The sequence below is a fragment of the Acanthisitta chloris genome, unplaced genomic scaffold (genome assembly GCF_000695815.1).
Source record: "Acanthisitta chloris isolate BGI_N310 unplaced genomic scaffold, ASM69581v1 scaffold33155, whole genome shotgun sequence".
Classification (NCBI taxonomy): domain Eukaryota; kingdom Metazoa; phylum Chordata; class Aves; order Passeriformes; family Acanthisittidae; genus Acanthisitta; species Acanthisitta chloris.
Window position 1 is genome coordinate 8,627 of NW_008675970.1, and position 24,527 is coordinate 33,153.

The 24,527-nt window shown below is 48.2% G+C and overlaps 1 protein-coding gene across 2 annotated transcripts; it reads right to left on the reverse strand.

The window, feature by feature from the left end:
* Positions 1 to 5,409: 5,409 nt before the first annotated feature.
* On the reverse strand, positions 5,410 to 24,205 carry RUFY3 (RUN and FYVE domain containing 3). Of its 2 annotated transcripts, XM_009075947.1 has the most exons (14): positions 24,028 to 24,205; positions 16,942 to 16,995; positions 12,579 to 12,752; positions 11,761 to 11,878; positions 10,056 to 10,157; positions 9,543 to 9,666; positions 9,288 to 9,349; positions 9,138 to 9,203; positions 8,954 to 9,023; positions 7,805 to 7,903; positions 7,329 to 7,409; positions 6,780 to 6,947; positions 6,010 to 6,107; positions 5,410 to 5,482 (listed from the first exon to the last, which is right to left on the reverse strand). In XM_009075947.1, exons 1-14 carry the CDS (start codon positions 24,203 to 24,205, stop codon positions 5,410 to 5,412), a joined length of 1,467 nt encoding a protein of 488 aa, XP_009074195.1. The 2 variants fall into 2 exon arrangements, with proteins under 2 accessions (XP_009074195.1, XP_009074196.1); XM_009075948.1 differs by lacking the exon at positions 16,942 to 16,995.
* Positions 24,206 to 24,527: the final 322 nt, after the last annotated feature.

A 24,527-nucleotide genomic window follows, 5' to 3' on the forward strand; every position in this document is an offset into this window, starting at 1 on the left:
ACCAGGTGTGAGGGATGCCAACACAGTCTGAGGAGTTACCTTTCTCTGGCCTCGGCTGCTCTCCTCCCGGCACAGCTGGCACAGCTCGGTGTGTCCAGGGCCCAAAGGCTGTTCCTAAAGCACAAGCCAAAACCAAGACATTCTCCTTTACATGGCACCTCTGGCAGAGCTCTGCAACACCCAGGGGGGAACTAAACATCTTCACTGGGACAAAGAGCTGACAGGCAGAAATTCCCAGTGGACAGAACAACATGAGTGTTGCAGCATCCCAGTGACAGCCCAGGGTCTGGCCATGCTTTGCCAGGTGCCCAAGGGACAAGGAATGGACTTTGGTGCACTTGACATAGGTAAAAAGAGCAAAACATGAAAAAGAATCACCCACCTGCTCTTCCTGTGTGCCACTTGGTGACCTGCAAGGGAACAACAGTGTCACTTGGTGCTTCCATCACTGCCCCATGTCCATCCTCTGAGCTCTCAGAGAATTCCCTCACCCTGTCTGTAACACCGTCCCCATATGGATTTATGGTTACATGGGGAGGACAGGAAGAAAACTTGCAGAATGCTTCCAGGAGAGCAGAGGAGAGGGAGCATGACCATGGAAAAGTGGTACCAACACGGTCTGAAACTGCAGAAGGTTGGATCTCTACACCTGCTGCGAGCAGCACCACGAGGCTGTGCAGGTACAGCATCAGCCTGACCCTCCCCTGCTCCCACAATCCAGGTGAAATGGGGGGAAAAGCAGCTCAGGTCTGGGAGGTTTTTAGTGCCTGGCAAAGCAGACTGGAACTGAGCTTAGGCTATTTTTAACACACTCCTTTAGTGATTAACTCCCCCTTGGCACTCGGAGCACTTCCCACAGGCTGTTGCATCCCGAGCCAAGGCCTCAGCACTGGGCTGTGCCCAGAGCCTTTGGAAACATCTTCCAACGTTTAGAACCAAATACTAAAGCAATCCTACAGCAAGAATCCTCCTCTGTAGCACTCAGCTTGGACACAAGTGACCTGAACCACATTTTTATACAACCAGCTTGTGCTTGTTAACATCTTACTTCAAGGTCTCTTTCTCCAACAGCTTCATTTTATTAGCTCTCAAAGCCACTGATCCTCCAACCCTTCTCCTTTCCCTCACCAAAGACACTGGTCCCAAAGTTCCAGCCCTTGCAGCATTTGGCTTTCAAGGTGGTTTTGAGTAAGGTAAATGAATAAACAGATTTAGACAGAAACAAATTCAAAGGCAAAAGGGAGAGGGACAGAGCTTTTCCCACCTGGAAGTACTAATGGGAAGTACCAGAACCTCCTCCTTCCCTCTGAGAGCTATGGAAAAGCAGCAGAGACCTCAATAAAGGGCATGAGGTTAGAATTGTGTCTCAGAAAGGGAAGTTGCAGCAATGCAAACTCCCCAGGGGCACAGAAATGGAAGAAGCAGGACTTCAGGAAGGAGAAGGCAGAAATGAGATGCTCCCTTTCCTACCTGTGTGGCAGGACACTGTTCTCCTCTCTCAGCTGCTGCTTCAGTTTGGCATTTTCTTCCTGGATTCTGACCTTCCCATCCTGTTACCAGAAGGTACCAGAAACATCACAGTCACCATGTTATTCGAACAGCAGAGGCTGAGAACGTGGATGAGCTGAAGAGGCTTTGCAAAGCCTGGCCAGAGACAAACCCTCCCAGCCAGGAGAGGAAATGAATCCTCCCAGCTGAGCCCTGGGTCACAGCTGAGCCATGATGCACAAAGAAGTTGACTGAAATTGTGTGATGTTGGTTAAACAAAGCCCAAACTGCATCACTCAAGCAGCGCAGGGAGAAAGGGAGAGCTGTGGACACAACTACTGCACAGTGCTCAGTGTTACAGCTCAACAAACTGTAAAAACCCTTCCAAACCTTTCCTGGGCTGGGGCACTTCACCACCACCTCTTTCTTGCCTGGGAAAGCTCAGGAACAGCAAACAAGTCAAATGAAACTGCACTGCAAAGCTGAGCCAGAAGCCAAAGTCACATTACCTGTCTCAGCCAACTCTTGGGGCCTTTTTTGTTCTCTTGGCTGCGCTGGTGGCTCTGGGACCATCTGTCTCTCTCCCGCCTCAGTTCCAACTCCAGGTGGCTCCTGGAACACCAAGGGGGAATTAGGGTGAATAAAGGATGGTTGGGGACACTTGGCACTGAGAGCTAGTGAACTGTTTAACCCTCCTTTCACACCCCTGACTCAAGAGCTGCAAACTGCCTCTTGGAACCCAAAGTTGTCTCGCAGTGTTAAGCCATAACGTGTCAGGATGGAAAAATCTCCAAGTGCTTCATCTAATCCTGGCACAATTTGGCATCCAGCTGGTGGAAAACCAGAGCCATTTGCCAGTGTCCTCCTAAGCTCACCTGTGTGCACCCAGGACCCCACACCATTTGCTGACCAAAGCCATTTGCTGGTTGTCTGAGCAGCAGGAAAAGGGAACAAAAAGCTGTGCCAGGAGGGGAAGAGGGGACAACCCGCCCTGTGCATCCAGCAATGCTCCCACACAGCTCATCCCAGTGACCTTGCAACAACCCACAGATGCATCACGGCTGCAGGAGCAGAGATGCTCTTCTATTTTAAGGCAAGAGGATTTGTCTGTGTCCCTGAAGCGACGACACTGCAGGGGAAAATGTGATAGCTCTTGACAAGGTCTCTCAGCAAAACTAAGAGCAGTTTTCCCAGCTTTTTGGTTGCCTCCCAGCAAAACTAAGAGCAGTTTCCACTGGGAGGAAATACAAATCACAGCATTGTGTGTCAGACTGACAAACAGGATCACTTCCCTCGCTCCAGACCCTTCAGCCTTTGCTCCAGGCAAAGACTTGGCTGGCTCCATCCCTGTCCATGAGCAGTAAACTGTATTAGCTCTGGATTCTGAATAGTCATAGAATCACAGAGTGGTTTGGGTTGGAAGGACCTTAAAGATCATCCAGTTCCACCCCCTGCCATGGGCAGGGACACCTTCCACTTGGTCGTTTCCAAGCCCCATCCACCCTGGCCTTGGATAATTCCAGGGATGGAGCAGCCACAGCTTCTCTGGGCAACCTGTGCCAGTGCCTCAGTGATCCTGTTTCCAAGGATTTCCCTCCCCAGAGGCACACCTGGAAGCATCTAAACCATCACATGCCTCACTCCCCCCTCATCCTTCCCTCCACTAGATACAGCAAGGGCAGCCCAGAAAAGAGGCTGGGAAAGATCTCTTCACCGCTGCCTGGAGAGCTCTTCCACTTCCAGCTGGAGGCTGTTGATTTTGTCCCCAAACTCCTGCTTGAAGAGCCTGTTGTCCTGCTGGGCCTGCTGCCGCTCCTTCTCCGCCTGCCGCAATCTGGATTTGAGCCACATGAACTTGTGATAAAAAACAAAAGCCATGGTGGGGAGGAAGACTGAGTTCAACCAACAAATAAAAAACCCAGTGAAAAGGTAAAGCTAAAAAAACAGAGGGAATGGCAGAAAGCGATGGAAGGAGGAAAACAGCTCCAAGTGTAGGTGAACCAGGCAGAAGCTCTCGTTTTCAAGAGTTTTTATTCTATCACTACAGGTTACAGCCATTAGATGAGGAACAGAAAACATCATTTGTATCCAGATTCAAAGCAAACCTCAAGTACACAGAATTTTGGGTCCCGCTGGATTTTAATGGACGTTACAGTTCGGCTTTGCACAGGGAACTGGAACTTGCAACATAGGTTAGAGCTACTCTATTGATAATTAGTGCACGTTCCTGGTCTCTATCTCCCACGGATCCACACTTGGGCTCAAGTGCCAGGCAGCAGCACACCAACATTCCCACTCTGGGCCTGACATCAGAAATGGGCAGATCCTTCATTCCACCTGCTCTCAGCCTTCCTGACCCCAACCCACCAGCCCAGCAGAGCTGTGGGAAGGGCAGGGAGGTTCCCTGGCCTAGCTGCCTGCTTGGATGCCTTGATCTAAGCCTTCACGTTTTCCTCAGGATTATTTGCTCTCCAGGAAGTTAAGAGTTCCTAGTAGCAGGTTACTGCAGGGTGAGTTCACAGGTTCAGGCATGCAGCTTGGGCACAGCAGGGAGGTTTCCAGGGGGGCTTTCCCAGGAGCCCATGGAACAGGCCACATGGCTGCACACTGGGGACCAGGCTGAGCCCCACTGGTGTTTTAACACACCTAGTGAGTACCACGAGGTGTTCTCTCCCCACCTGTGTCACATTTGCCACCCAAGGAGCACCATCCCACAGGGCAAAGGGAAAACTGGCACCACAGACAAGCAAAAAACCCCTTAATCGACGCAGAATGCCCCCAAACCTGATCTTCTAGGGAGAAAAAACATCTCTAGGAGCACTTAGAACCTTTTGCCACCAGAGTATGTTAGTTTATAATAGTCCAAGCTACAGTTACTTCAAATCTTGCACTGGGGTGTTAAATGGGCAATTATTTTTCCTACTGAGAGCTGTTCCCAGGCTTTAGCTGGTCTTCCATTAGCAAATTCCATTTTTATTGAGCAAGACAAACTCAGAAGTGAAACAAGTGTGAAAGGCAACTCTTCCTTTTCAACCACCAACTCCTCAGACAAGGAATGGGCAAGGACCAAACGACCACCTCCACTCCCACCACAGCACTCTGGGTCCCTTTCTTGGGTTTGTGTGTGTTTTGGCTTCGTTTCAACACAGATCAGATTATTTTTTGGGCAACGAGTAGCTTCCCTTTCCAGGCAGGGGAGAGACCTCCCAACACACCTCTCCTCGGCTTCCTTGGGTCGGCAAGGACCACAGGGTACGTCTGGAGGGATTCCTGACAGAGGTAGAAGCGATGCAAAGAGAAGGAGGTTTCCCCTGGACTCACCATCTACCATGTTACTCTAAGACACCTATAGCTACTAATTCTGGACACATGAAGTTCAAAGGAATAAGGATAACTCCCCACCCTCCCACCCAGTCCCTAAGGCAGACTCCTGACGAGCTGGTTGTGGGTGAGCTGGTCCTCACGGCCACCGCTGCTCGGGGCTGAGCCCACCCGTCAGGAGCGACCGGGGAACAGCTTGGGGAATGCACACAACTACTGTCAACAACTTCCAGGGATGCATTTTCTCGTCTACTTCACAAAAAGGGCAACACAGAAAACGAGTTGACTCTCCAGAGCTGGCCAAGGCGACCTCGGCCGAGCCGCGTGCGCTGAGCATCAGTGGGGCTCCCACTCCTGATGCCTCTTGGGGTCTTTCTTGGCCAGCTCACTGGGACTTGAACATGGATTAAATGGCAAAGTTTGGGGGGCTTAGACTCGACTCTAAATATCGGCAGAAAAACTGATTTTAAAAACTCAGCAAATTCCAAATCAACTTTAGGTGACAATGAACATTTTAACAGTTGCTTTCAGCAATTCTCAAGTTCTCCCCTCATAAATGAGTTCTGATGTCAGAGCTGAGGTGGCCAGACAGAAACATGTCTAGTGATGCTTCTGGATCAGTTTGTTTGCTGCAATATTTAAGGTTTTTGCCTGTTTCACCAAATCCTTTCCACTGTGTAAGTAAAGTCAGAATGAGGATGATGAGAAAACGGGAAAACATAAGAGAAGAAAATAACAGCAAGAGAAAAAGAGCAAATCAATTAGCTGAGAGATATCATGAACCAGTTTCAAATACAAACTTTGTACAAACACAGTGACCCTGTTGATCAACTACTCCCAGAATAAACCCTGACACGAGATAAACACCTCACCGCGACGCCCTACGCAGTACCCAAGCCCCAGAGGTGCTGCTGAGAGCTGTGCCAGGCTGCCCTCCCACCTCCTGCCTTCACTGGCACGTGAGGATCTTACCCAAGTCACATTCCCCACAACACCCAAGAGGATGGTTCACCTGGGGGGGCTTTTCTCCAGACCAGAGACACAGAACACCCCAAACCCCTCCAAGCTTGGCCTTGCTGTTCCCACTGCTCTCCTCAAGCAGCTCTGGCTAGCAGAGCACTCAGACTCTCCCCTGGCCATTCCCAGGTCCACAGACACCATGACCACTGCATCTGCTCATGGTACAAGGTCCTGGTGTACCTTTGTTCCAGCTGTTTGATGGTTGCAGCCATCTGATTTGTTTTCTCTTCCAAGCGGCTGTTTAATTCACTCTTCTGTTTCGCTCCCATGTCTGAACTCTGCAAAGAGGAGCAGCAGGAGGTTGGGGAAGGAGCAGCAAACCCCAAGTAAGTCCTGAGAAATCATGTGGCTCATGAAACCATAGAGGCAGAAGGCAAAGAGGGAGGAAAACGGGCTCAAAAAGCAAATGCCAGGTCAATTCTGAGGACACACGTCTTGCCATACAGGTGGAGGCTCCACCTGGACCCCACCACAGGGCAGTGCCACCATCAGTGAAGCTTCCTGGGCATGGCTAACCTATATTAATGTAGTACCTGCTAACATCATTCACCTGCTTTGAACACTGGCTCAAGGACGCAGGAGCAACTCTCTGTTGTAAAGCCTGTTTCAGGGTTTCTCTCTGAGCATTGTGTGTTGCTGTTTGGAGTCTCCTTGGGGCATCACACAGGTCATACCAGGTACTCTCCAGCACTACACTGTACTGCAACACAAGCTCCCACAGCTCAGTTTCCATATCACAAAGCCACACAAGGTGCTTTCCCCAGCCTCACACATTTCTGGATCATTGTTTTCTTCAGAAGAAATTGCCCTTTCCTTTAACCTCCACCACTGCAGTGTTCTCACAGCAGGACAGACATATGACTCTTCTACACTCCACACCCCTTCAGGGGGGAAAACTCCAAGAGCTCTCCCTCTGACCTGGAATTCCCTGCATTTCATTACTTCCCTACCTGCAGCTTGAAGGACAGTTCATGCTTTAGGGCCCTGAGGTCGTCCAGCTGCTGTCTGAGTGCCACCAGCGCGTCCTGTTTCTCACACACATCCTTCTCCAGCATCTTCATGGCCAGCTCCATCTCCTGCCGCATCCCAATCTGTGCCTCCAGCTCCTTCTCCACATCCTGCAACACGGGGAGCATTCAGCACTTCCAGGAGCTCTCAACCTTCACTGCAGCTACTGCCCACACGGTGCCCACTCAGGGCTGTGCTGCACTGCCCAATGTCCCAGGTACAGACCTGACCCACGAATTGGGGCAATAATCCACATGTGCAGTCCAATATGAACGCCATGGGGGCAGCATGGCTAGCAGGGAGTCAGGAAGCTCCATATGGACTTGTCTTTGTGACTGAGTGGACTAGGGAAAAGCTGCCAGACTTTATTTCCTAAAGAACCTCCTGCTTGGGCATTTTTCTCCCCACACATGTACTAACAGCAGCCCAGAGCATGGCAGTGTCCTGTGCAGCCACCTGTGGTGAGCACAGACCCCCTCCAAAGTCCTCACCAGCCGCAGCTGAGTCTCCTCCTTCAGCTGTTTCCGAGCCTCAGTCAGTGCCTGGCCCTCAGCACTTCTGTCCTTGGTGACCTGAGCCAATGGAGACACAATTCACTTGGCATTATGCACTGCTATCCCACTTTTCCTCATTACTTGCTTTTCCCCACCACTTGGAAAACATTCTGCAACTTTTCAGGCCAAAGCAGCACAATTCCTACACCCCAATTTTCCTGCCACCCTCCCTGGGGAAGGTGTTGGCTCCATGCACACTCCATCCCTACATCCAGGCAGGATTCCCTGTGCCAGGGCCCATCTGTTCCCTCTGTGCAGGACCCACCTGCAGCCACTCTTCTCTGTTGTGGCTTTGGTGTGATACACATGGAAATTCCTGTGTAATTCCTGTGAAAATGTTCCCAACACCAACTTCCCAATGGAATTCAGGCTGGGGCTGCCCCAAGGCTCAGCAGTCACCCCCCCACACACACACCAACCTTACGACTGGACTCCAGGATGTAGGAACTCTCCTCCTTAACCCTTTCCATCTCTTCCTGCAGTGTAATGATCCTGTTGTTGGCAACTGCAAGCTGGGAACAAAACACAGTAACAGTAACCTATCAAAAACAGACTTCACTCTTTATTTCCTCTCTAGGCCTCATCAGAGGAGGAAGATTTGGCTGGAAACAGAGCAGCACACACCACCCTTAGGACCAGGACATCTGCCTCAGAGGCATACCCAGTGAAGACATCACAGCAGACCAACATTACTGAGTGTATAGCCAACCCAAAAGTACCCTGAGAAAACTCCTTCTGGCTTTGTAACTCACCAGTTAGGCAAGGCTTGCACACAGGGAAAGCTCAGTGAAGGGATTCACTGGGATTCCCAGGGACCAGCCCTGTTATACAGTGACAAACCTCAACAGGAATTGCCTGGTAACAGTGAGAGTCCTTGGTATGGCTCAGGCCAGACACACTCACCGATGTGACGTGTGACACGGCTCATTACCTACACCCTGGTTGGCACAGCATGTCCTGGTGTCACCCAAACCCTCACTCTGAACACAGTGCAGACTTCACTCAGCAACTAAATGATTAAAACCCCCCAAAATATCCTGCAGTCACCATTGCAATTCATCTGGTGCCACGTCACACCCTGGGGGTGATACACCCAAAAGAGTGTGAAGAAGCAAAAAGGGTTTCCCATTTCACATCTGTACTGTGAGAACACTGAGACATCCCAACCCAATCCGTCTGGGAGCCAAGTGACACATGGGCACAGACAGTGCCTGGATGAGACTCCTGTGACACATTCAACCCTAGAAAACATTTATGCCATCACTAATGAGCTGCAAGACCCATTTTAAATCACAGCTTACACCTCACATACCAACCATTTTCATGCTTAAACTGAACATTTTATCTACAATGACACTTGTACCTTGATTTCTTGCAAATTCACCTGAACATTCAGTTGTTTTTCCATCTCATGCTCAGCAGCAACAGCCAGTGAAATTCCCTGGGAGGTCAGTTATCCCAGTTCCATCATTAAACACCCATCAGTACACCAGGAGTCTCAAACCAACTCCTCCCTCCCTTGTTAATCCCCAAAGCATCAGAGGATTCCCCATGGCACTTACCTCCTCAGTCAGCTTTGTGTTGGATTTTTCCAAGGCATCCACCTTGGCCTGTAGGTTGTTCACTGTAGCACTGTTGAAGAGAAAAAAAACCTACAGTAATTAGTAATTTCTCCTTGCTTTTTTAAATCACATTTTTTGTTTTGCTCTATGATGTAATAAAGGATCACAACCGATCATGGCTCACCTTAAATGCCTATTGAGCTCTTCTACGTAGTTCTTCTGGTCCAGGATAGCAGTTATCTGGCCATCTCTGGAAAAAGCAAACAGGACAACCTGGAATACTTGGACGCAAGCTCCCAAGAGGGAAGCAGCAGGACAGTGTGTGTGCACCTACCCTTCAGTGCCTTTTGTACTGTTCCCATCTTTCAGGTACATTGAGAAGTCAATGACTCCAACCTAGGGAAGGAAAACTTGCATTTTACATGCAATACTTAATTTCCGAGACCAAACCACTGTCTGCAGCTGTGACAGCTTAGAGACCAGTACCTGCTGTATTACAACAAGGATTCATTAAAACTGTAAGCTACCCAATATTAATCAATTTTCCAATTTAAATAAGCACAAAACCCCCTAAGTGAATCCCCAGTACCTGGGAGTCCAGGTCTTCTCCCTTCATGCAGAAGTTGGCATCGATGACATTCAAACCCACAAGGAGGCCAGCAATGATGGCACCTTCCTCCTCCATCATCAGGGCGTTGGGCTCGTAAAATTCACTGCAGGGAGCAGGGCAAGAGACAGGGAAGTGAGACGGTCTGTCTCAAGTCAGATGGGAATGAAGTGACAAGGTCAGGGACCAAACCAGGGCCAGGATTTTACTGGAGAGAATGCTGTATCCTCTCTGCAGGAGTATTTCACCTAATCACCTCTTCAGAACCTAAATTTGTGTGATTTCTAAGGGCTATTTCAGACCAAGTGGGAAAATAGCAGGTTTCGAATTAAGCAAGAGCACTAAGTGTGTTTAATCCCGCAGAGGAAGCTCTGCGTTCCATACTGCCACTGCTCCAAAAAGCACATGTATGCTTGGCCATGTGGGTGGAAAAGCTGACCAAGATCTTATAAGAGCAGAAGTGAACCTAACCTCACCTGAGAGCTCAGCACTCACCTGAGGAGATCCTTTCTGTTAATCAAGGCCTTCATGTACTCTGAAAGTTTCTTCTGCATCAGAGCCAGGCGAAGCCAAGCTCTTCCTCTGCCCACAGGTGTCCTGCAAAGGCCACAAACAAACAGTTCCAGACACCCTGCAAGGCACAGCCACCCACCCTGCCTCGAGTTTGTGCACCTCCAAGCCAGAGCTGGCGCTGATGAAAACAGGGAAGTACAAGGTACAGACAAGTTGAAGCAACCAGTGTTTCTTCCATAGCTCATGATGTATTTGCTGGCATACTACAAAGACTTCCCTGGCTTTATCCCTGCTGGATGCCACCAGACAGAGATCAGCTGCTTCAGCACATCACCTTCTGACTCACCTTCAGTTCTGCATAACTCAGAGGAACATGTACACATCAGCACAGCTGCCCAAGCTCAGCTCCTTCGGGTAGCTCGTGCTGGGTGAGAACCCATAAACAGCTGAAAACACCAATCCAGTGCTGTTCTCCCCAGGTATTTTGCTCCTGGACCCCTCACAGGATGCCATGGGCTCTAGTCCCAGTCCCTCCTCCTGTTTCTCCTGGCAATCAGCAGCACAGAGGTGTAACAACATACTGCCTGATCCTGCTGCATCCAGCTCTGGCTCATCTAGCCCTGGCATGCTGGCCAGGGGCCAGCACAGAGCTCCACGGGGACGTGTGGCTCCCCCAGGATCCTGAGGAGAAGGGAACATCTCCTCCAGCTCCAGCAGTCACCAGCTGCCTCACACCTAACAGCATGTGGGCACATGATTCTCTGACCTCACCTGGTATGAACAGCCCAAGGAAGTCATGGACATTGCTGCCCACCCCGACCTCACTGACACAGGACCTGACATCTCCCAAGGGTCACTGTGAACACAGGCTTTAAAAAGTTGTTCCCAAACTGTTCTTTATGTCCCTTAATTCCCTGTTTCCATGTTCTTTGGGAGCTCTGGCACAACACTGGTCCTCTCAGCTGTTGCAGAAGTCCTGCACAGATTCCCAGTAAAAGCACTTGTTTACATGTACATCACTACACACTGACCCAAAATAAACTCACTGAAATTAAAAGAAGAGCCAATCCTTAGTCCTGCTGCTCACACAAAAGCTTCCTTACCTATTTTTCCAATTCCACAAAACCTCTTACAGTTTCTTTCACCATGAAACAAGCAAACCTGAACATGATGTGTGAAATGCTGGTGAAATTTCTAAAATCAACATATGCTTGATATGTTTTTTTCCCTCCCATCAACCTAAGCTAATATCTTCTCCAGCTTGGGGCTGAGCTTCCCTCTCACAAACTTTACAAGCTGAGCTCTATTATTTAAACAAAAAAATACTTCTATCAGCTTCAAAACCCTTTAACCTGTTATCACCTTCCTGTTAACTCTCTTCCTCTTCAGCCTGACTCCATGAACAGCAAATAAAAGCTGTTCCTATGCCTGAGGCACACGGTCACCCCTTTAGTGCTATCAATAAATGCACTGTTGGCCACAAGTCCTCATGCTCTTAACACAACAAGGGTATCTCCTGTCCTCTCATGTGGATCCTTGATGAGGAAAAGAGAGCCATGATCCATTCTTGTCAGCAGCAGGTGGCAAATGTATTCCTGAAGGTTGTGTTTGCCCTTCCTTCTCTTCTTTAGGACAGTTCTCACAATAAAAGCCACATTATGTACCCATGTAGTAGAAGTTTACTTACTTCAGCCCTGGGAGGTCCTTAACACTTGCTGTAATCTCTCCAGCCTCAGGAACGAGTTTTTCTACTAGTTCTAGAGGTCCCCAAAATGACTTGTTTTGCCCAAGAAAAGTCTTTTTGGCTAGAAAAGAAAAAGACATGATAAATGAGTCCATTAGGCCTGTGCTGACTCAACACATTCTCTAACAAGTGAACCAAACAGTAACCAGAAAGGTTCCTCAGGGGCTGCTGCTGGGCAGGTGTTGAATATCCTGGAGTCACACAACAGTTTGGGTTGGAAGGGCCCTAGGGACCACCTGGTTAAAGCCCCCTCTGCTTTCACCTCCAGCTACCATCACACAAGGGTAGCACCTAAAGGACAGTCTGGCAATGTGAGCTGTGACTCAGTGCTACACAGTTAAACACACACTGCTTTAAAAGCAGCTTCAAGTTTGGGCAGCACACAGAGCTACAGAGAAAGGACACGTGGGGTTGCAGTTCCTCCTCCAGTGAGGACACTGCTGTGTCCCTAAAGCACGAGGAAGTGCAGAACAAAGGAGTCACGAGTTTGCTGAGGAGCTCATTTGATCCCTGATCACTGAGTTATACCCAAGACATCTGAACTGTTGTTCTAAACATGGTAACCACCTACACTTTCCACCTCCAGCTGATTTTTTTTTCCCTTCCTGTGGACTGTCAAGTCCACTGAGATCACAGCTGTGACCCTGCTCAGCCTCTATTTAGCCTTGCAGGATACAACAAGAGGTTTATACACCAAAATTGCTCTTTCTTGCCCCTGGGCCATGACCACCAGCCTGGAGGGCTCCTCCCAGGCAGGTTACCTTTGAGGCCATGCTTAAGGCAGTGCTCCATCACCACGAAGAACTGCTGCAGAGGTGCATAGTCTGAGTCCAGTGTCCTGCCCAGGTTCAGTGCTGACTCAATCAAGCCCTTGATGCTCAGTTTGGCCATGTTCATGAGGTTCATGCGCTCGTTAGCCATGAGATAATTGGGGTCTGTTAATGAAGGAAGAGAAACACTGGTGAGCAACAAAAGCTATTTTTAATACAGTAAGTCATCCCACCTCTTTGTTCCTCAGCTTTGAAGACATTTTTGGGGCAGTGAGTTTCACACAGGGCACTCTGCAGGCCTTTGGTGGAGAAAACCCAACATCATATAGTGTGTCATGGCTGAAGCAACAGTGCCATGGGGATAGACAGTGTATCACACCAAAGGTAACTACAGAAGCTCCCAATTTGCAAGAAAGAAGTTTGAAGCCTGGTGCTAATCCTGTGCTTTACACCTTGACAACATGTCACTGGCTGTCACGGCTGTCACTTGTTCTCACCCACAACTCTAGCTCCAAACTGGTAAGAATCCTCCACTCATGGTTTGTCCTTCCATCTAAACACCACCATGGACCCACTCACACTTAATACAGCAACCTGTGTCTATCTCACCTTGCATCTCTGCTCCTCATGATTGTTTTATTCAACTTGATTTTAACACCACCACTTGTTTCCACCACTGCCAAGGAACTGATCTCCATGGCTCCTCCATTCTGTCCCAAAACTCACACATCTCCCAAGACTATATAACAACATGCTCTACCCTATAATAAACCTTGACACTTGCTACTCACACCAAGTTTCTGAGCTCCAGCTTCTCCAGCACTGGCAGTTTCATCCCTGTCAGGCACATTTATCCAGGGCTGCTGCCAACAGCCACAGACCCCTGAACCCACCTGCACTTTCATGAGTCAATTAACTATACCTTGCAGCAGAAACATGACCACAGGACACCTAAGACTACAGATCTAAGCACATGCCAAGCATGAGGCATCATGTCAGCACCCACCAGCCACAAAGGGAGGAAGGAGCACAGGTTTAGAACCACACCTGAGTGCACATCACTGCAGCCGTGGGCTGTGCAGAATCCACAGCACAGGCACAGGGAAGGCGTTTGTTCAGTCTCTCCAAAGCAGGTCAGGACAAGGCCTCTCTCAACCCCTTTCTTCTCCAGTGTGAAGCAGCAGGAGAAGTCTCCTTCTCCTCATTTCCCTGGAACCACCTTGGCAGGTCCCACAGGGAGCAGCCAAGGGAGGGCAGATCTGCTGGAGCAAGGGAGCACACAGACAGCACTAAGCTGTGCCAGCTGGAATTGCCATCAAGGGACAGCCACGAGCCCAGCTGTGCCCCAGGCCACATCTGCTGCCATGGACAAAAGCCTTCTTGTCCTGAGAAGTGGCAAACAAGTGCAGTTGTTGCTCTGTCTCCTCCCCATCTCCTACCACTGAGAACAAAGCGACCAAACCCCTGAGGGTTCTGGTTTGCTATCTGTGCACTGCCCAAGCACTGACTGTCCTGCCTCACACTTGTAAAAAGGCTGAGATTAGCATTCACAACTTACTCCCATAGTGCAGAGAACTTCCAAGTACTCCTTTAGGAGTGCAGTGCTCACAGCAGCATTGGACTGTGCAAAGATTTTCCCTAGTGAGTGGTTTCACTGCCTTTCGGAACTGCTGTGATCTGAAGCCAACAGGTTTGGCATGAGCATTGGGCAGGTGACCTGTTGTGGATGTGCAATCCATTTCATGATCTGCAGTGTAGCTAACAGTCACCACCACTGGGAATGCAGACTCGGGAAAAAAGTCAGGCTTAAGAGTACAAAATCAGACACAGAGACCTGCTCCTGCTCCTCTCTCACCACCACATTCCCTCACTGGCCAAGGTGATGGATTCAACAGGCAGCAAGGCATCCCCAGGGACTCTGCCTGGGTGGCAATCAATCCCTCATGGAGAATTCAAGGAACTGTGCAAGACAACTACATGGAAAATGCTCCTTTGGCTGTGGCTATTAGCTAATTTGAACTGAAAGGTATTTCCATCGTATCACGCTAATCAAAGGTTTCTGCTTCATTAGTCTGTTGCAATCATGCTCTGCACATGCAGCTCATCCGAGACTCTCATCTTGCAAATCAATTAACTTAGAGCATGAAACTGGATAAAATCCCCAAGATTTATTCGATAAATTAAATTTATATAGTAAGTAATATAAGTAATATATTTATAAGCACCATTTTTCTATGTGTTACAACATGTGCAGCCTTACCAAGGGAGGGTAAGCAGGCAAAGCTGACTTTTACACAGCAAGACTGCCAGGCTACCTTTAAGCCATCCCAGACCCTTTCTGGGGCGACAATCCTGTCCCTGGAGTGCGCCTGAGATGCTCAGGCTGAGCCAGTACCTTCTCCAACCTTGTCCTTCTCTACCTGCAAAACCTCTCCCTGTGTCTTCCTACACTTTCCATTTCATAAACACTAAGAAGTGAAACCTCAGCCCCTAAACTTTGCCTTTCACAGGATTTGGGTTCAAAATGAAGGAATCAAACTCTGAAGACACTTAGCAATTTAAACACTGCAGCCTCTACAGAACAGATATGTTTATTAAGCAGCTGCTCCCATGAAAAGGTTTCCAAATGCACCCAAGAATCCTGTTTAAAAGGCACAATCTGTCCCCAGGAACCTGAAAGTCAAGGAAAAAGTCAATGCAATTCAGGATCTCCAAGGGTTAAGCTGTGACTGTGGTCTCAGTATTTCTCATCTTGTGACAATAAATTTGATCCCTCATACTGATTCACTCTGAAACCATGAAGAAACTAGGCTAAAACTTGGATCCAAGGCCGGGAGTGCTGAAGCACTAGTTCAAGTAGCATCTCAGCAAGGTTCTCCAGGTGCTAAATCCATCTGACACCAACTTAAAGCAGCCTGAAAATTAGCAAGGCTGCTCCTGTGTGTGGCAGAGAAACATACCCCACCTGGCAAAATTAATGCAAAAACATCTGTAAAATATTTTAGGAGTGGGGAAAAAAGTCTCAAATCCTTTTATTCCTTAAAGCCTGAGATGCCCTTGGCTGGGAAGCAGAACGGGCCGTTGTGCCAGGAGAGAGGAGCACATCCCCCACGGCTGTGAGGCTGCCAGGCAGCATCCAGGCTGGAACCAGCACAGCAGTTAACAGGCACCACCCATGGAAAACGACCAGCAAGGAATCAGTGCATCAACACATCAGCCTGTTGGGCTGCAAACACCTGAACCCCAAGCAGGAGCAGTTGTATTTCACCATCAAATTACCACTCTGCCTCATCACTTGCTAAACTGGGGACACAACTTTCTTACCTGCACCATTTTTAAGAATCAAGCAAGAAGCACTGCTGATTACTCATTTAGTACTTGAGTGGCTGTAATATGAATTTGCAATACAAGTTTTAGAGTCACTTTTGCCAAGTCTTGAGTTGACAAATAGAAATAGTGCAGAGAATAGCAACTTTCCAGGATCTGAAGGGCCTGCAAGGGAGCCAGAGAGGCAATCACTGCAGTGACAGGACAAAGGGTAACAGGTTCAAACTGAAGGAGAGGGAGTTTAGGTTAGATAATTAGGCTGAAGTTCTCCCTGTGAGTGTGGTGAGACACTAGCACAGGTTGCCCAGGGAGGCTGTGGCTGCCCCAGCCCTGGCAGTGTTCACAGCCAGGTTGGATGAAACCTTGAGCAACCTGCTCTGGTGGGAGGTGTCCCTGCCCAGCGCAGGGAGTTGGGGCTGAGTGATCTCTAAGGTCCATTCCAACCCCTAAAATTCTATGATTCTATGATTTCTCAGGTATCTTTTAATATTCAGCTTCCTTATATTGCTGCAACCTTTTAAGTCATGTTTCTGTCAGGCTAGGGAACAATATTGCCTCAGAAAGCATTTACTACAAGGCAATTAACCCTTGTTGAGTCTCTTTTTCTACCTCCATTTGAAGTCAGTGCAGTAAAAGCAGTTTTGAAACATTTACTAAAGCAACATATTTCCCAAATGGAGATCCGTAAGAGGTTCAGAAACCCAAACTGATCACATGGAAGCCATGAAGGGGCTGATAAAATTTCAGAAGAGCCTTCACAATATCCATGTTAAATGTCAATCACATTGCAAGAGCAATACACACACTGGAGTGATCAAAGACATCACTAGCAGCAGAATTCAGAGATGCCCATGGAGTGCAACTGGCACAGGATGTCCTGGCTGACAACCTGGACCAACCAGTTGAGGAAGCCACAGCTGCTGGCACTGGAAGGAGAGCTGCATTTTGCACTGAGGCTCAAAATAACCAAGGCAAGAGGCAATCATGAGCAGAGACAAGAGCTGAAAGCTGTCGGCGTGACACGCACCTTCAGTATCATCGCGCAACTGCTCCACCACAGCTGTCAAATCCTCCCAAGAGTCTTTGCAAACAGCAAAAGGAAAGGGAAACAAAGAAAAACGTCATGCAAGGAAACATTCAAAATCAAGGTGGAGGGAAAGGGAGCTGAAAGGGAGGTTGGCATCAGACAAGGCTTAATTCATAGTGGCAAAGGATCTGCAAGTCAGAAGGGTGTGTCAGTCTGCACAAAGCAGTACAGCAAAGCGTGTTCTCCCCCAGTGAGGATAGAGCAGGGGTCACTCAAGCTTTGTGTCTGCAGTAATGCAAGCAAGGGTTTTGACAAGCACATCCTAAAGAGAGAAGCAACAAAAGCATTGTTTTATTTGTAAGGTGAAAGCACTGAACTTTGCATACCTATGTGTCACCATTGGCTTCAGTTTCCTCCTTCCCAGACCCAAGAGGAACCCCACACAAGCAAACAGGACACCTGGAAGCAGCACCTTCAGGGAAAGGATACCCTGAGGGCACTTTGAAAGTTAAACAGAGCTTTAAATCTGCTGTGGCCATCACTCCAAACCACGTAGAGGTGACCCAGCAGAGCCCAACGTGGGTCACAGGCTCCCTGTTGGCATTCTCAGGGAGGAACCCTGGGAGAGGAGCAGGCAGGACAAGGAAAACTCGTTCCAGCACACCCACTAACTCCCTGGTTTCAAATCCAGAAAGCAAAGCCAGAGGAGCCCCCAGAGGGTCTGAACCCTGAGTGTTTTCCATTCCCTACTTACATTGCTGCTCTCTCCAGCACTAATCCATGGACGGTCCAAAGCACGGGAAAAGGCTCTACTCCTCTTTCCAAGCCAAGTGTGCCAAAGTCCTGAGCAAAGTACACCTGAGCTGGGCCTTCCTCCCTCCCACACAGCCACTGCCAGCCTCCTGTCACAGGAGCCAGCCCAGCAATCGGCTCATCCCAGGCACTGCAGCTAAAACAAACAGCCCAAATCCCAGGACAGCAAACAAGGAACTGAGCCCCAAAAGCTCCTTCTGCTGCAGCACCACTGGCCAACTGATCACAGACATTCTCTGTGGCTAAGCATTACTGCAGGAGCAACAGGGAGTTTCCCTTGAGGAATCCCCCGTGGCTGCAGGAACAAAGCCCTGGTGACGCTCTCCCTACCACTGGCTTCCCCCACGTGCTGCATTCATGGATTTTGGTCTTTCATGACAGGTGTTTCAGCTTCCTGAAGGCCCAGGAGACTTTGACACTCACAGTGGTGGACTGATGTGTCCCCAAGGCTTTCCAGGATCCTACTACACACATGGGACTCCATGACTCAGATCCTGGTCATCCCAGAATCCATACCTGCACAAGGCCACTGACACCAGACACCATCACTGACATTGAGGGTTTGGGGGTTGACCTTAATCTAAAGCATCAACAGTGAAGAACATATCAGAGCCCAAACCAGATTCACTAGTGCCTGTGTAACAGGGACAGAGAACTGCCAGGCTTCACCTCATCTTTCACGTGACCTCTCATTGATTTATTTTTAACCCTCAGCAAGTGATCCATGTAAATCTCCCAAGCATCCAGTGCAGTCACAAATGTTTTCCTCTCTTCCATCCCTACAGGCAATAATCCTCATCTTTCTAGCCAGAAATGCTTGGAAGAATTGCATCAAGTTACACTGGCACAAAGGCACTGCAGGATTTGCACAGCTTTAGAGGCAAAAGGACACATTTTATGAGCACTTTCTTTGGTGTTTTCCTCCATTCCTCCATGCATCCAACTGCACTTCGCATACAGTTCATTTCTTCTTTTACATGGTACAGGTTTTCCCACTTGTCTGGAAATTCCACAGAGCAACAGCAAGGAAAAACCTTCACACACAAATAGATAAAAACCACAGAGACCTGAAACTTGGTACTTTCCATGGCCTTTTGTTGGACATACCCAATACTTGTGATTCTGATGGAGAACATTCAGGTCTGCACCAAGTTCAGCAAACAGTGACCAAGACTTTTAAGTCTTCCTAAAACGCTTACCTCATTCCAACCAGATTCCCAGGAAGATTAGTGTTATGGAACTGAATATCCCATTGGAATGAATGCTCAATCCAGCTCTTTATGAAGGAACTGGAGTACTTACTGCCACTAATACATTAACCAGAAACAGCCCATCTGTTGTTTGACCAAGGAAGGGTTTGCAGCCCCTGCACTAACACAGTCTCAGCTGGTTCAACTGAAGGAGCAGGATACACCTTCCCATGCCAATAAAAGCTTTCAGAAGTAAACCCAGGGAGAATGAATCAGCATCAGCTATTTCACACTGTTATTAAACAGAAAGAGTTCTGAGTTTTGGGTTTGTTTTTTTTAAGGCTGAAGTTGTTAGCCTAAAATAGAGCTGTGAGACGAAACCCTCCTGAACCAATGAACACTATCACCTCAAAGCACCCAGACAGGAGAATCAAGTTCCTCCAAAGAGAGACTAAACAGACTCATAAAACCACAGAGTAGTTTGGGTTGGAAGAGACCTTAAGGATCACCTCATTCCACCCCCTGCCACGGCAGGGACACCTCCCACTAGCCCAGGTTGCTCCAAGCCCCATCCAACCTTGCCTTGGACACACCCAGGGATGGAGCAGCCACAGCTGCTCTGGGCAACCTGTGCCAGAGCCTCAGCACCTCGCAGGGAAGAATTCCTTCCATCAGGAGTTTTTAAATAGGTCAAGAGTCTTTTTTTAATTAAATACAGAAATCTTTAACAAATTCCTTAGGAGAAACCAAGAGCTCAGTAAAATAACCTAAAAAAACCCCGAAGCATCAGATTTGGGAAGTGAAAACTGAGCCTGATACAGAAAGCATCGAGCAAGGGGCCATGTCAGTCCTGCTGGGAAAGGCTGGGCCCACAGCTGCTCCAGCACCTCCTCCTTTATTGTACAGACAAATATTGCTTCATCATGAAACAGAAACCTCCAGTTGCTTCACCAGATTTAAACAGCATTATCTGGCATTTGCTGCCCTAGGAATGGTAAGTATTGCACACGGAAGAGAACAGCAGTCACAGGTCTGCCACAAACTGGGAGGAGATGAAGAAGGGAAGAAGTACAGAGGACTTGGAAATTCCAAGGCCACTCTGTGTTACACTTCTGGGACAAGTAAATACCGAACGTACATCATACGCATCAATGGTGTAATCTCACCCTCAGTCTTATTCCTGTCTCCACATGATTTCCATCAAGTAACTATATACACATATAATTAAAATCCCTAATTTCTCTATGTTGCAACTCTGTGTGTGGAGATACATGGAATGTTTCTCCACAACCAGCCTCTCTCCAGAGAGAAACACATTGCTAACTGCTATATGGGACATTTCTCATCCTATTCTGGCCCTTGATAGCTTGCACAAATGAAACAAAAACCCAAACCTGATGTTTTATTCCCCATCTTTCACTTCCCATATCAGCTGACACCCAAGAGGTTTCTCTGCAACACTTTCCACTCACTATCTCTGAGGGATATAAACCTGAGTTTCCCAGATCTGACTTCATTTACTCTGAACCAGCCTAAAAAAGCAAACAACTTCCCAGTGTAATTTCCAAACTGATGCCCGTACTACATGGCCTAACTGCTGTTCCAAGGATTTATCATGTTGTAATTCATTTAACTTGCACTCACTGACCTCACGTTTGTCCCATTTCAGCTGCTCTCCAGCTCCTTCACACTTGTGACCTGTTACGGGGTTTCTGCCACCCTAAGTGTTTTAAGAGGTTCTTTTCCAACAGCAGAGTCATCTCATGCCGTTTCTGCCACACCTGAAAGGTGTCTGCAGTGGGAAAGGCCCAATCTATGGAGCAACTCCACCTCTCCCAGAAGTTTGTTGTTCCTATTCCATGTTACTAAAGAAACCCAAAACCAAAGGAACAGCTGCCAGCCTGTAAAACAAAAAACTAGCCAATATGGTCCTGCAGATTCCTTAAACCCTTTTGAAGTGTGCAAAGAACATGGAAAAAGTACTTGGATAGAAGATGGAGAGGAAAAGCAGAATCTGAAGGATGATTCAATAACCAGTACAATAAACTAGTGGGCAAAACGTATTGAGAAGAGCATTTGCTTTTCCTGCAGAGCTGTACAACCTTTGGCACAAGGCTGAGGCTCCAACTAAGCCTTTTAAATTACCGGTAAAGAAAGAATGAAATCTGAGCTTAGCTCCACCTTACAGAAAATATAATTCCATCTCTGCATGTTATAAACATACTCCAGTTCTCCATTTTAGTGCAAAAAGGGAATTAATGAACAAAGGGATTCTTGACAGCTCCTAGCAAACTCCGACCATCAGTTAGCACATGTATTCCCTGTGGTCTTGAAGGTGAACCCAAGAGGATTACAATTTCCACAGCTCTACACTCCTCATGAGACGCTTCTCATGATTATTCCAAGTAGAAATTTAACATGGAGTAAAACTGTGCTAGGCCATTTTGAGTAACTTCTGCCCAAAGCTGTGATTGGTGTTTGATCCCATCCATACACACACTGCAAGCAAACAAAGCTAACATCCCCCAGCACCACATGTCACTCTGAGGTGGCTGCAGAGGACAGAGTAGTTCTGCTTATCTCACTAAGAATCAGGTTGTTTGTTATTCCAAGCCAAACAGATTTACAGTGTGCAGCAAAATCAGCTTATTTGTATTCACACAGAATTGTCCCAGACACTTGAAAAAGCAAATTAACTGCTTTTATTGTTACATTGAGGTTCCATGTCACAGGTTATATCACACATACACAGCTGCAAGGAACTCAGTAACTGCACTGATGCATTTGCCCTTCTGTCACAAATTGCTTCCAGTTGAAAACAAGTTTTGCTCATCCTCAGCACAACAGATGCACAGTGAGGAGGAGGAGGAGTAGGAAGGCAGGATAGCTGTCTGGGGGCATAGCAGATCACAGGGTGAAGACAGGCCAGGGACTAAACTCTTAAGAAGCAACAAGACCTGAGGGACAGGAACTGGAAGTCTCAAATTCTTATTTCAGCAAGCTGTTGGATTTGCTGCTTCCTGCAGTATGTTATTTTCACATGTCTTTATTTACAAGGAAAAAAACTGCCACTTTGTTAGGCCTTTGGCAGAACTCTGCAGCTTTTTTCCTTTTTCATAATCCCTACCTTTCCACATCAATTTTATGGAGATATTGCCATCCTCAGCTCCTAGGTCTCCTGCTTTTCCTCTCAGACAAGCACTGGGATATCCACAACCCCACCATCCTGTCCCCTGACCTGGGCACACCCTGAGGACACAGCAGCAGTGCTGATGCAGTAGCACCAGATCCAACACCAGGGATACAGCTGTGTCAGCTTTTCTATTGTCAACACTTTTCCCGACCTTCTATCTCTGTTCAAAACAGGACTTGTGTCCAAAACCACCCCCCAAACTACCAATCCTTCTGCAACAAGCAACCTTCATTTATGCACATGTAAGTACCTCCACAAAGGTCACTATGGTACAGCTCTCTGTGTCTTCATTTTTGACATATGAATTAAATATGGCAATGAAATGAGCAAATCCTGTTTTCTAACCCTTTCTGGTACCTCCCAGAACGTGCCTGTAATTACAGGTTTAAAACCAATAGTTTTTCTAGTTTTGAGGAAGGGTTAGGCCAGCATTAGCATTGGAATTGTTTACACAGGCAAGGAAGAGTACAATCTGTGCACTGTAAGGACACATCTTCCAGAAAGGGAACCCTGACAAGATCTGTGACAGACCCTGCAGTCACCCAAGCCTCTCTTTGCCATGACTTTGCTCGGAGCAAGAAGATGCACAGAAAGGGAAGAGACATCAAAAATAAGGATCTCAAGGACTGAGTCACACTGACAGAAATTTCCCAGGCTCTACCACGACAAGAGCCCTACAGAGGGCTCAGAAGGTCATTTACTGACGAGGACATGCCAAGTCAAAAGGGGAGTCAGTACTGATGGACAAGAGATGATGTCCAAGAACACCTGAATAAGACCAAGCAAGGTGTGAATGTCACACACAAGAACACAGGAACTGGAAGCAGGTGAATTCCTCACCCACCCCAAACCCCTGGGACATGTTCAGAGGGAGCATTCAGTCTCTCCTTTTGCAACCTCTGTCTGGTATCCCCCTGCGTGATAAAGTATTTGGCAAGCCAAATCCCAACCCAAGGGCTGCTGCCACAGAAAGCAGCTGTCAAAGGGAAATTAAATTATCCCTTGGGAATTAATTGTAAAGCTTATATCCCCACCACAATTTCAGATGTCTCATCCAGCAAGACAATACAAGGCATTACTGACTTGACAAGCCAGCATCGAACAGGCCAAGCCAGACTGCTTGGTGGAGCAGCATTTCAGGAGATACTGGAAGAGCCTCCTAGCTCCAAGTGCATCCAGCAAGGGCACTGGGAAGCTGGCAGTGCTGATGGCCACAGGAGCACTTGCTACTGGGCAAAATTCCTGCAGGGGCTCATCACCTCTCCTTCTTCCCTACTTTCTCACTGGCAGAACATTGGGTGGACATCCTCTCGTGTTTTTAGTCCTCTGAGACCTCTCCATCCTCATCTTGGTATGAAACTGGTTTCACCATCCCCCCCAGATCACCAATCCCTTTTCCAGGAGAAGGCAAGGTGTGCTCCAGCTGCACTTGTGAGGCTCCCAAGCCATGGTAAACAGCAGCGTGCTCCACAGCGCGAGCTGGCGCACTTGTGATGGTGTTGTCACCTGACGACTGGCTCCACTGCGTAATCTCCTGGGGCTCTCCAAAAGCTCCCAGCACACGATGGGGGTTTGCCCTGGGTACGAGCTGGCAGCTCACTAACACAGCTACCAGAGCAACGTCATGATTAAATCTGAGCCCTGAGCAAACATCAGTTTTCTTCCTCCCCGAGTAACAAGCACAAAACGTCTAAAATGATAACAATTAAGCACAGATCTGCCTGCCTTCAAGGGTTGGGGTAAAAACCCGCACAAAGAATTCTAAGGGCAATCTAAAGCAGCAGTTTGGCTTTCTGATACGCCAACGGACGTCCAGGCAGGACAAGAGCATCTCATCCCAGAGACAGCCCCTCCCAACTCGTGGATCCCGGGGCAGGAATCAGACCATACCTTCGTGGGTTGGCTCTGGGTCGGGTGTCAGCGAGATGTCATCCAGCTCGCGCAAGCAGAGCCACTCTCCATCCATGGACACTCGGAATTTGCAAAGATAGATGGTCTCCATGGCAGCCTGAGTGATCTTGTCTGTGGTGGGGGTTGGCATGTCGCTTTGAGGCGTCAGAGCAGACATGATGACTCAGCTGGTACAACAACAACGAGGGGGGAAAAAATAAGCGCACTAAACCCAAAAGCTTTCTCAAGAAGAAAAACCAGAAATACCCTGCGATTAAAGGTCAGATTGCTCAGGATCACAGAGGCAGCTCTGGCCTTTTCGCAGACCGAGCGCAAGGCAAAAAACGCTGCTCCTCTCCGGCAGATGCTCCTCCTGCTATGCTAGAGGCTTTCGATCCTCAGCATCCACAGAGCGCAAGGGTGCGCGCCGGGAGGGGAAAACGGAGCAGCGCAGAGAAAGGCAAAGCGCCAAAGCGGCAGGATGATGATGATGATGATGA

Excerpts from the sequence above, each read along its gene's own strand:
- RUFY3 (XM_009075947.1), bottom strand. The coding sequence starts at position 24,205 with ATGTCTGCTCTGACGCCTCAAAGCGACATGCCAACCCCCACCACAGAC. Across the intron at positions 9,024-9,137 it reads GAGCTCAATAGGCATTTAAG|TGCTACAGTGAACAACCTAC; the intron begins GTGAGCCATGAT and ends TCTCTTCAACAG. Across the intron at positions 7,904-8,953 it reads ACACAAAGCTGACTGAGGAG|CTTGCAGTTGCCAACAACAG; the intron begins GTAAGTGCCATG and ends TTTTGTTCCCAG.